Source organism: Misgurnus anguillicaudatus, chromosome 24 (assembly GCF_027580225.2).
Source record: "Misgurnus anguillicaudatus chromosome 24, ASM2758022v2, whole genome shotgun sequence".
In the NCBI taxonomy this organism is placed as follows: Eukaryota; Metazoa; Chordata; class Actinopteri; order Cypriniformes; family Cobitidae; genus Misgurnus; species Misgurnus anguillicaudatus.
Genome location: NC_073360.2, coordinates 26,525,000 through 26,538,338, shown reverse-complemented (window position 1 = coordinate 26,538,338; position 13,339 = coordinate 26,525,000). Strand labels below are relative to the sequence as shown.

The following is a 13,339-nucleotide window of genomic DNA, read 5'->3' as shown; positions in this document are numbered from 1 at the left end:
TCCCCCATAGTGTCAGCAGCTGACGCAATGTGAAGTGAGCCGTATTGAAAGGGAACGCTTAGGTTACTCATGTAACTCCGGTTCCCTGAAATAACGGGAACGAGCATTGCGTAGTTGGCCGTGCTACAAACGCCTACGCAGCGAGCTTCATTCGGCTACGCGCTTCAGTCGAATGCAAGTGAGTTATGGCCCTCTTTTTCAGACTATTATAGGGCATAGTCCCGCCACTTTCGCGGGCTCGAACGCCATAGGTCTGTAATTTTAACAGACGTTAACCAATAGGCTTCAATTGCTGAGTAAACAGGAGTTTCCCTCCATTGCGTCAGCAACTGACGCAATGCTCGTTCCCGTTATTTCAGGGTACCGGGGTTACGTGAGTAACCTAAGGGTTTATTATATATAGTTTTTGGAATATACAAATTTGCAGAAAATTGCCACTCACTAACTAAATGCTCACCACAATTTTAAAAATATAATAAGTTAAAGTAAGTTTTAAAGTAAAAAAAATGCACTAATGATAACAAAAGATAAGTCTTTATAAACAGAATCTTGTTTTTTAATCAGTTATTAATTTTGTAGGGTATTGAAAATATAGTTTGCATTGTATTTAGTATTTATGCATACATAAGCATGTAAAACGAACAAGTATGAATAAGCACAAAACAGCAGGGAACATACCTGTAACTTACTAGCACATATGGAGAGACTTCTGCATGCCAGAGACTCAGCTGCACGAGCACAGAGAGAGCGTGCGCGCGCGCGAAAAGACCGGCACCTAACTTATGCTTATTATGAAATTTCAGAAATTACTCTTTCATTTGTTGGTGGATTATTTCCTGTTTCTCTGTCACACTCAGTCTAACATGCAGGAATGCCAAGTTGACAACGCGCACTTAATTACATTATGCGGAATAGAAAAATTTGTTACGTCTGACATTTTATTTCACGGTAAGTTACCACGAACCAATCAGCAGCCATGTAATGTGCAATTAGACTGATTGACAGAAAACCTGACAAGTTACAAAACAATATGACATTTTCAGCTCATCATGAATGCGAACATGGGAGGCCCCTGAACTTGGGAGGCCCCTGGGCTTCAGCCCAGATAAGCACGCACATTAAGGTGGCCTTGGAAAGGGCTATAGTATCCACAATCCAATGGGGCATCCTCTGCTTGGTGACAGCTTTCCCTTTCTGCTGACCACCATAACAAACAAAGAGCTGCTCTGAGGTCCTAAAGCTTTGAGTTCTATCCACATACACACATAGTGCACAGACAGGACATAAAAAAGCCATGGCTGGGTCTGCCTCCTCCAAAGGCAGTGCTTGCAAGTTCACCACTTGATCTCTGAAAGGAGTTGGGGGAACTTTGGGCATGTAGCCGGGGTCTCAGTGTTACACTGGATGCAGCGGGTTCAAACTGAATGCACAAATCGTCGACCGAAAATGTATGGGGATTCCCTATCCTATTAACTGAAGCCTATGCTAGGTGTGTTAAAGCTTTCATTGTGAGATATTTGATACTCACAGTATGGAGAGGCTCGAATGGGGACGTCCTGGAGAGCTTTCAGCACCAAGGATAGGTCCCAAGGAGGAATAGAGGAAGGGTGCAAAGGATATAATCTGCGAGCGCCTCTAAGAATTCTAATGACCAGGTCGTGCTGACCCACAGTTCTGCCATTTGCGGGCGAGTGGTGAGCGGATATCGTAGCGATATTGACTTTATTAGTAGGTGGTGACAGCCTATTCTCCAAACGGTGCTGGAGATATGAAAGCACAACACTGATCGGGCATTCTCAGAGGTTCTCTCATTGAGAAGAACACCTGTCGACAAACAGGTTCCATTTAAGTGCGCAAGCCTGTCTCGTAGACAGCGCTCGCACTGCAGTGATAGTGCTAGAGACCCCTTGTGGTAAATCACATGCGGTGACCTTGGTTGCACGAAGCGCCAGGTCCGTAGCCACACAAAGTTCTGTAAATGCAGCCGAATTTTGACCTCCCTCATGCAGATCCCTCAGAGCAATGGCCTGGTGGACCTGCAGCAATGCGATAGCATGCAGGGCTGAAGCTGCCTCTCCACAAGCCCGGTAAGCAGCCACGGTCAGACCGGATGACTGCTTACAGGCCTGTGTGGGGAGAGTAGATTGGTCCAGCCAGGAGAACGCGACACCGGCCAGACACAACTGCACCATGACTGGCCGCTCCACTGAGGGGATTCCAGTATAACCCCTGGCAACTCCACTGTCAAGAGAGGTGAGAGGTGAAGGCTGATATGGCCGGTTCCCACGTCAACTCTTCATGCACCTCGGGGAAGAAAACAATGGGGGGTGAGGACCGAGAAGCCCGAGCAGCCCCGAAGTACCAGTCATCGAGGTGGTGGGGGAGGTTGAGTCTACTTCAAGGCAACCGCCGCCCGAGCTAGCATGGCTGCCATCTCGGGGTCAAATGCGGTCTCCACAACTCTACCAGAAGGAGGGAGCGGAACCAGATTGGCGTCTGAGGTTGACAGCCCCCCCTCCAATGTTACGGTGGACAATTTCTCAGGTGGAGGCCCGGCAGAGGGGGAGGACACCATAGAACACGGGCCGCTCGTCTCCATCGGAACCTCCGCTGGCAATGGACCAAACTTCAAATTAAGCAAATTTCAAATTAATAAAACTAAAGAAAACTAAAAACATTTATTGGCCATATGTTTAACAACTTGTGCTGAAGACAACTCTAATGTCACAAAAAAGCAGCCTATCTGGGAAAGCTGCCTTTCACTCACAAACCCATTTCCAAAATGTCCTAAAGAAAGACACAAAACCATATAGTATACAATATTAGTGTCCACACTATCGGACAATAGCAATACTTACTCCTTGCACAAATCATTTCTTGAATGGCAATAACTTACATTGTATATTTCCTGATAAAACATTTGCAATTGATTACATGTCATTAAACATATAAATATGTTGATAATATGCTGTTCTTGTTGCATTTACAGAGGCTATAACCAGCAGCTGTTTTGTGTATGTAGCAGTGAATTTAGTTGGTGTAATCTCTCATCTTTACTGACATAGTCAGTGTAGTAAACTAAAAAATATAGCTAATTTCACCGCAATTGCAACAACGCTGGATACCTGAGGTAATTTTACACAATAGATCTCAGAAAAGAGCTTCTCCAGTGTCATTTGCATTTCAAATTCATGAACCCTTTAAATTTGAATGGATTTGATTTGCTGTCAACATTTAATAATTTAATCAAAATTGCCAAAGAAGTGATGAAATCCTTATATTTTTTTGTCATAGTTGTGTTAGGTTTAAATAATTTCAAAATCTATATTTTTATAGTTAACGTTATCATCTCTTTATCATCTCGTTATCATACCCTTGTTGTTTTGGCGTATGATTGGTTTGTTGCAATTTGCGTACCACTAAAATATGCCATTGTGGCTAATAGTGTCATGTATTTAGTTTTTTCAGAATACAAATAAAATACATCTGCAATTATATACAATTACTCAGAGCAATTTATTAAAAGGTATCCTAACATACTGAGAAAACAAGCAACTCACAGTTACATTTACAGCTGTGCTGTCCTTAGATAAACAAGACTCACACTGAATGTGTGTTTTGATGTTGATTAAACTATTATTAAATTAACAAAAACATATACTGTACAAAACTGTATACTGTACATTTTAAATAAACACATTATTTCTGACACTAGCCAACTGGCTGAGATAAACTTATATGACATATGAATCATGGTCGCCTTGATTTAACGCCTATTTTTGTCCTTTGCAATTGTGCCACTAAGACTTTTCTCACCTCATCTGTTCTTAAACAATAAATAAATGGGTAAATCATTGGTGGCAATAGGCTATACAGCATTATAATGACCAATCTCACATCAGAACTGAACTTTATGTTAATATTGCTAGACAAATAATTAAAACATCTGGGTAAGAAAAACAGAGCAATAATGATGAGCTGAGGACTGCAGGTGGACAAAGTCTTCATTCTTCCTTGAGTGCTCGATATACGCAAAACAGCCACAATGATAGCACAGTAAGAGAAAATAATAATTGCAAGTGAACCCAGCAGCACTACCATTGCATTAACAAAAGCAGGATAACTATACTCTTCTCTGTCAGCGCACGCAAGTGTTGTAATGGCAACATGGTCACAATAACAATGTACAATAGTGTTTCCTGCACAGTAAGGAAGTGGGTAAGCTCTTATGATTATCATCAGTGGGCCCACCAGACCCAAAATCCAAGAGCCAAAGATTAAAATGAAAACATTTCTGTCTGTCATAATGCTGTGATATCGAAGTGGTAAACATATGGCTGCATAGCGATCTATAGCCATAACTGCCAACAGACGTGAAGTGACCGAACCAAAATAATGCACAAAAAACATTTGAAGAAAACAGCCCAAAAATGAAATGGATCCATCTTTAAACCAATACCTGCTGATTATCTTTGGTAATGCAGTGGTGCTGAAGAGGACATCACACACAGCAAGATTTACAATGCAGTAATATACAGGCTTCTTAAGGGTCTTAGATAATACAAATAATGTAATAAATACAGCATTTCCCATCAGTGTACACACATAAACAAAAAACAGAACTGCTGATACAATGCCATAATATTGAGGCTGAAGTCCTGGAAAGCCAGAAATGACAAAATCCTTTATAAAAGTGATGTTTCCCATTCCTCACGATGAACTGGAGTCCTTTTCAGCACCAATTTTAGATTTCTGTATGTACACAATAAACAGTTCACAGTATAAACACATTAGATGATTTAACATTTCTGAACATTTTCTAAAAGCACAAAATGATTTTTGATATTGTAATTCACCAGTTGTATTAAGCCAGCTGGTTAAGGAACGTAGAGTAGGGCTTATATACCTCTTTTAAGAGGAACCATAAGTGGTTATAGTTAGTTATCACCAGACAGCATCATTTATATCAGAGAACATTCAAAACTGCATGACATAAAACTCCCAGGATAATCACTGCAGTTCTTTCCCTTTGATATGAGTAAAAATAATTTACCTACATTACTTCAACAAAATGAAGAATAAAATATTACTAATAAGATCATTAATGTCACAGGCCCGAGCGGACCACAGACTTTGTGCGTAACGCTCCTCCCTAAGTTCCACCTCGAGGAGGTCCCAAGAACACCCCAATGACCAAACAACGAGAGATAAGTATAATAAAAGAAGTGAACTTTATTTAAATTATTTAAAATATAAGGGGGAATGGGAAATCTAAAATATGACTTCTCTCCCTCAGGGGGAACTAGGGGGGCAGAGGACGTTGGAGAGGAGAAGTCCGGCCAACAGTGACAGGGAATGACAGGGCAAGGGCCGGGCGGAGCTCCTTCGTCCACGGCCCACTTCCTGCATTGTAGTACTCCTCGTGGCGCTCCACTTTTTCTCCTGAGGGCTGAATAAACACTGACTCACTCCTGCTGTATTGCCCACAGGCAAGCTCCCGTGTTCCCCCCGGGGTCTTCGGGGCAAGTGTGACCGTAGCTTGCTGCAAGGTAAGGGTGTCTCTCTTATCAGCTCCTTCTGGGCCTGCAAGTTGATGGAAAGTGCAATTAGTTCCAACTTGGCTCGAGGTAGGTATTTCCTCTCTTACAGGGTTCCTCGGGACTGAACGGTTCGAGCAAGGTAAATTTAGCTTTAGCTCGTGACAAGGTGAGTATTCCTCTCTACAGGCTTTTCTGGGTTTACGAGTCGTTGCAGAGTGGGTTTAGCTTTAGCTCGTGACAAGGTAAGTATTTCTCTCTACAGGCTTTTCTGGGTTTACGAGTCGTTGCAGAGTGGGCTTAGCTTTAGCTTGTGACGAGGTGAGTATTTCTCTCAACAGGCTTTTCTGGGTTAACGAGTCGTTGCAGAGTGGGTTCAGCTTTAGCTCGTGACAAGGTAAGTATTTCTCTACAGGCTTTTCTGGGTTTATGAGTCGTTGCAGAGTGGGCTTTGCTTTAGCTCGTGACAAGGTGAGTATTTCTCTCAACAGGCTTTTCTGGGTTAACGAGTCGTTGCAGAGTGGGTTCAGCTTTAGCTCGTGACAAGGTAAGTATTGCTCTACAGGCTTTTCTGGGTTAACGAGTCGTTGCAGAGTGGGTTCAGCTTTAGCTCGTGACAAGGTGAGTATTTCTCTCTACAGGCTTTTCTAGGTTTACGAGTCGTTGCAGAGTGGGTTTAGCTTTAGCTCGTGACAAGGTGAGTATTTCTCTCTACAGGCTTTTCTAAGTTTACGAGTCGTTGCAGAGTGGGTTTAGCTTTAGCTCGTGACAAGGTAAGTATTTCTCTCTACAGGCTTTTCTGGGTTTACGAGTCTTCCTGGAGTGAATCTATCGTTAGCTGGGTACCGAGGGTCAACAAGAACAGAAACCATACATCACCACCAGTATCCGACATGGCAGAGAGAGGGAAGGGCTTTTACCAGCGTCCAGCGGTGGCCAATGAGACAATGTCTTGTGGGGGGGGGGCAGTTCAGAGTGGCACAACGAACACACGTCCGTCTTCCTGGACCAGCACGTCCTCTTCCCTTCCTCCTGTGGGTAGGTGAAGATCCAGACGAGAAGGTAAGTATTCAACATGCACCACCACACACAGCATATATACGGCCGCCAAGATCTTCTACTGCTCCTAACACCTCCTCGGTCGTTACGTGGTTAGGTATGGCTATAAAGTTCCCCACAGTACCTCACTTAGTTGGATCCGTAGGACTCCCGCTGGATGTAGTTAAGTCGCGTAGTTAATTAGTTGGACGGCCACCGTCTCGGCAACTCCCGATGGTCTCCACAGAGGGCTGGTCCTTCCTGGGGTGAGTACAAACAACAGGGACACGGCACAACACTGCAAAAAGCTTTGGTGTACTCACATCAAATAAATCACTCACACGCTGCACAGCACACACTCCAGTGAATAGTTTAAGGTCCGTACTCCTCTCCTGGCTGGACCGGCTCTGGGGGGGGATTGAAGTCGCTACGCCGAGCGATGTCCGAACCGGGTCGTAAGTTTCGCCACCCAGCGTCAGCACAATACCCGTCCTCCGGCTCGCCCACCTGTCACACACACCTGGTGGGGCCGCTATAAACAGATTATGCTCTTCATCAGTAAAGTAAGTATCTAGCACACACTTGGAGTTAAATATTACTCACGACTGGTATATTCCTTAATCGATCTTTCTTCTATTTCTCTTCTTCCAGGTCAATCCACCATGTAAACAACTCCACCGGTGTGACCCAGGCCTTTGTGCAAACACAGACAATAATAGATGTATCGATCCACTCATACAAATCCTTTGCTCACCCTTCGTTGACTTTTGACTCGTTCTCTCTCCACAGATCTCCGGAACAACTTCAACAATCGTGCTTCTGCACTCGCGACTCAAGCCAGCGTGCACTCGCGGCGTCCATCTCGATACAACCACGCTTCCTGTCTCTTCTACTCTCCTCTTTATATTCCTCCACACCGCATAACTCACCCAATCACCACGCGCCACGTTGTTTCCACAGCTGTGCCTCATTGCGTGTAATTTTAGGGATTCCCGGGGGAACCCGGAAGTGCCGGTGTTTGCAGAAACCGGCCCGAGCGGAACCTCTTCTCCCACTTTGGTTCCGCCCTACCGAGTCACTCTGTGAGATTAAGAACTGTATGACAGTTTCCAATAAATATAGGTTTATGATTAAATAATGCAATTTGTACAGTATGGCATTAAAGCTGTAGTCTACGATGTTGAAAATCGGTCTAGAAAGCCTGAGACGGTTAGTAAGTTTTAAAAAACTCATCCCGCCCCTCTGTGCTACCTGATCCCTCCCACCGGGAAACCACCTGAACAACGTCACTCATTCAAGCTGTGATCACTGGTAGTAAACATCAGAACAGAGATTTACCGAGCAGTAAACACATAAAGGCTTGAAGGAATGAACAATTACAATTATGATTGTAATTGACGTTATTTACTTTCACAACAACGTTTGGCATACGTTTCCCCTCATGAGCCTCAAGAAATGACTTTATAAATATAATTACTTTGACCCGTGATACGCGATGCTAAACAGCTAACATTCCAATGCCGACCGGCAGCATGGGCATGTTGTCAGACTGATAATATCATATTTATGTAACACCTCACACAATCTTTGTAAATATAATTATTTTGACCCGTGATACGCGATGCTAAACAGCTAACATTCCAATGCCGACCGGCAGCATGGGCATGTTGTCAGACTGATAATATCATATTTATGTAACACCTCACACAATCTTTGTAAATATAATTATTTTGACCCGTGATACGCGATGCTAAACGGCTAACATTCCGGTGCCGACCGGCAGCATCAGCATGTAGTCAGATTGATAATACTATATTGATGTAACACCTCACACAATCTTAGTAAATATAATTACTTTGACCCGTGATACGCGATGCTAAACGGCCAACATTCCGATACCGAACGACAGCATGTTGTCAGACTCATAAAAAGATATTTATGTAACACCTCACACAATAAAAGTATAAATAAGTGCGTACCTGTTCAACAAAAGTCTGCCGTGTCTGCGTCGGTTTTCAGCCCCAAATCTCCCTGAAGCTTCCTCCAACGGTCAATGGCGGACCATATATTGATTCTACTTAGAGTCCTCTGCTCTTTCTTCAACATACTTCCTTTTTCTTCCAACCTTTACTGTAGGGACAAGCAGGGGCTGCTTGCTGCTGTCGTGTTGTTTTTTTTCCATTAGTGAGATGTTGCTGCTTCGCTAGCTACCATACACTGACACAAATTTCATGTCGCAGGCAGGAGAGGGGCGGGGTGGTGTGCGATGGGGTGGAGATGCGAGCACGAGGTGGATTTTCAAATGTAGCAGGGATTGGATGAGAGCAGTTAATCAATGTAAGCTATCCGGCCAGACAGTTTACATTGGTCAACTTATCTGCTACCATACACCCAATAGACTGAATGGATTTTTAAATTCTTTTTTCTCTTCATATTGTTAGGATTTTACTGTAGAACCATAACCAGCATCTAAACGAGATTATTAATAATGAACAATCTTTGAAATCGTAGACCATAGCTTTAATGGGTGTAAATTTACCAATTCTGAGCTAAGCTTCCAAGAACAATGGTAATGGTATTTAATGCATTCTGACTTATTAACACAGTTAAAGAGTTGGATTCCTCATGCTAAGCATGGGCAAAGGTTCAAAGAACCATTTGGACGAATGACCAGTGGTTTTGGGTTGGATTTGGCATTTTCTTCAAGATGTCTTTTTTAATATATAGATTTCTGTCTATTTTTAAACGCTGGTCACTTTGAGTTGGGGTTGCAATTGGGGTTTGGGTTAAGATGTCATATGCAGTAAATCTATATATGCAGTAAAACCCACTGTGGTTATTACATATTGTAAACCCCAGAATTTGGCTGTGGTGCTGTGGAAACCCCAGCTACTGCCCAGGTGGGTACGCTTCCCAGTGTCATCAAAGGTTACTTTAGTGGGTTAAAGAATAAGTAGTGAATGGCCTCTCTGCATAACACCCTGTTCTGCCTACTCTAAAAACAAGGGGCGGAAGGTTTATGCAGGGCACTGGAAAGGGCAGCACCTGTTGAGCTTTGCAAAGGATTCTCCATACATTGGTCATTGACGTGACGTCGAAGTGAACGACTGAAAGGAAACATCTCGATAAAGGATGTAACCCTTTAGGGAACGAAGATGTCACATCCCGTCGCCACGGCTTGCTGTTCCACTGCTGAGTCGGCCGGGCACTAGATGATCGGCTTTCTCAGCGAAAATAGTTGATTATGCAGTGCACCTGCCTCTCATTATATAAATCTGGTTCAAAGCCCTGGTTAATATCCAATGACTTACAGGTAGCCTGTCACATTGTTTCCTGGGATTGAAAACCATGACCTTTTGCACTGTTAATGCAATGCTTCACTGAGTGAGCTAAAGAACCACTATACGCATGTGAAGTTATGAGTGTTGTATATGTAATGGAGGCTAGCTAGTGAGTGAGAGGTGTGCAGTAAGTAAACCTCACTCCCCTTAAGTGGTGCTCTAGTGACAGAGGCTAGAGGTCACGGCCTTTCGCCTCCTTGTTAGAGCGCCCACCTTTCATGCTAGACCGTTTGCCGGATCGAGTAGGACCATTACATACAATCCACTTTTTTGAGCTGCATCAATAAATGGCTGACAACAATGGACCCAGTGCTATGAACAATTTATGATTATTACTCATATTACTATTATTAATAATTAAAATGCTAATGTAAAAACAAGAAACTATGTTGTAATGAACTCATTGGCCATATGTTTAACAACTTGTGCAGAAGACAACTCTAATGTCACAAAATAGTAGCCTATGATCTGCAAAAACTGCATTTCACTGCAACACTGCAAAACCCATTTGCACAATTTCCTAAAGAAAGAAATAAGACAAATTGGCCTTCCAAAGTCAACCAACACGTCATGGGAGTATATGTGAACTGTAAATGTAATAGTGACCAACGTATATTACATCTGCAAACATTACATTATTGTGCTCTTTGAAACTATCAGATCATTTATTCTTGTTCTGATATGCTTTGTTAAAATTTGCTTCACAGTCAGATATCATGCAGTTGGGACATACTGTTTATATTTTTACAGCAATATGGACATTAAATGTTTTTATTGTGGCATTCACATTATTCTTCATAGTTTTTTGTGAAGACTTTTTTTCTGAGCCACAGTACATCGCATATGGTGCTTGTTTTTCTTCTTTATTGGTACACAATGTCTTAAGGACCGTTCACACTTTAATGATAACCATAATGTTATCATACCATAATGTAACTATATTATTGTGTTTATTATTGTTAGTCCTTGAACAAATAATTTCCTTAATGGCATTAACTTATATTGCCAATTTCCTATAAAAACGTTTGCAATTGTTTACATTTCATTGAACATGTAAAATGCAGTTATTGTTGCACTGGATACCTGAGGTCATTTTATGTTATGGACCCCAGCAAAGAGGTTCTCCAGAGTCATCTGCTATTTTTAAATTCATGAAAATTTTTAATTTTAATAGATTTGATTTGATGGCAATAAAAAAATTGCTCTGAAAGTGATAAAATATTTGTAAATTTATTGTCACTGTTGTGTTGTGAACTTTCAATTCTCTTTCAATTTAAATGATTTTGAAAATGATATTTTTATAGTTAACATTATAATCTGTAGTGTAAACGGCCCTTTCCCCTTGTTGATTTTGTGTATGATTGGTTTCTTACCACTAAAATATGCCACTGTGGCAAATAGTGTCATGTATTTAGTTTTCTCAGAATACAAATAAAATACATCTGCAATTGAATACATTTCTTCAGATCAATTTATTAAAAGGTATCATAACACACTGAGTAAACAAGCAACTAACAGTTACTATAACATTTTTGCTCTTATTACATGTAAAGGACTCACACTGAATGTGTGTGTTGATGTTGATTAAACATATACTGTACAAAACTGTATACTGTACAAAACTCTATACTGTACACATTAAACAAACACAACTGTCTGAGGTGTTTCCCTGTCTCATCATGAGATAAACTCCAGACATATGGATCATAGCCTCCTTGGTTTAACTCCTATTTTTGTTTTTTGCAATTGTGCCAGAAAGACTTTTCTCACATCATCTGTTCTTAAACAATAAATAAATGGGTTAATCATTGGTGGCAAGAGGCTATACATCATAATAATGACCAATCTCAAATCACTACTGAACTTTATGTTAAAATTGCTAGACAAATAATTAAAACATCTGGGTAAGAAAAACAGAGCAATAATGATGAGCTGAGGACTGCAGGTGGACAAAGTCTTCAGTCTTCCCTGAGCACTCGATATACGCAGAACGGCCACAATTATAGCACAGTAAGAGAAAATAATAATAGCAAGTGAACACAGCACAACTACCATTCCATAAATAAAAACAGGATAACCATACTCTTCTCTGTCAGCACACGCCAGTGTTGTAATGGCAACATACTCACAGTAACAATGTACAATAGTGTTTCCTGCACAGTAAGGAAGCAGGAAAGCTCTTATGATTATCATCAGTGGGCACACCAGACCCAAAATCCAAGAGCCAAAGATTAAAATGAAAACATTTCTGTCTGTCATAATGCTGTGATATCGCAGTGGTAAACATACGGCTGCATAGCGATCTATGGCCATAACTGACAACAGATGTGTAGGGACCGAAGTAAAATAATGCACAAAAAACATTTGAAGAAAGCAGCCCAAAAATGATATGGATCCATCTGCAAACCAATATCTGCTGATTATCTTTGGTAATGCAGTGGTGCTGAAGAGTACATCACACACAGCAAGATTTACAATGAAATAATAAACAGGCTTCTGAAGGGTCTTAGATAATACAAATAATGTAATAAATACAGCATTTCCCATCAGTGTACACACATAAACAAAAAACAGAACTGCTGATACAATGCCATAATATTGAGGCTGAAGTCCTAGAAAGCCAGAAATGACAAAATCCTTTATAAAAGTGATGTTTCCCATTCCTCACAATCAATTGGAGTCCTTTTATCACCAATTTAAGAGTTGTACACAATATACAGTTCACAGTATCAACACATTAGATTATTTAACATTTCTGAACATTTTCTAAAAGTACAAAATGAATTTTGTATAATATTGTAATCCACCAGTTTTGTTAAGCCAGTGACTAGCTGGTTAAGGAGCATAGAGGAGGGCTTATATACCTCTTTTAAGAGGAACCATAAGCTGTTATAGTGGTCACGAGACAACATTATTTATATTAGAGAACATTTAAATTGCATGACGTAAAACAGCACAAAGCTCCCAGGATAATCACTGCAGTTCCTTCTCCATGATATTAGTAAAGATAATTTACCTACATTATTCCAATACTAAAGTTAAAGTATAAAATAAGATCATTAAGAAGTGTGCGGCAGTTCTTTTATTATTAAAAGAATGCAAATTGTACAGTATGATCTTAAAGGTGCTCTAAGCGAATCTGCGAGACGTCAGTTTTTGTTGATATTTGAACTGTTTTCAAACAAACGGAGCGTAGCTAACTCCTCCCCCTTCTTGTTGTTTATTGGCTGGAACACTTTGTTATGGTTTCTGTTTTTAGGTTTGGCCTGTCTACAGAGATCGCGTTTTTTTACAGTTTGATCAGCGGACAGGCAGCAAGCAGATAGTGAGAAGATGTTTGCTGTATGTAACAAAAAATGTTTTATGGTCTAAAACGCGTGAATTCGCTTAGGGGGTTCAATGGTATTTCATGCATTCTGACTT

At 41.2% G+C, this 13,339-nt stretch overlaps 2 protein-coding genes across 2 annotated transcripts; both read right to left on the bottom strand.

The window, feature by feature from the left end:
- Window positions 1-3,750: 3,750 nt before the first annotated feature.
- LOC129438869 (olfactory receptor 4B13-like) lies at window positions 3,751-4,707 on the bottom strand. Its single transcript, XM_055197771.2, has one exon. The coding sequence runs from the start codon at window positions 4,705-4,707 to the stop codon at window positions 3,751-3,753; it is 957 nt and encodes a 318-aa protein (XP_055053746.2).
- A 6,913-nt stretch (window positions 4,708-11,620) lies between these two features.
- On the bottom strand, window positions 11,621-12,577 carry LOC129438868 (olfactory receptor 4B13-like). The gene has a single exon (XM_055197770.2). The coding sequence runs from the start codon at window positions 12,575-12,577 to the stop codon at window positions 11,621-11,623; it is 957 nt and encodes a 318-aa protein (XP_055053745.2).
- Window positions 12,578-13,339: the final 762 nt, after the last annotated feature.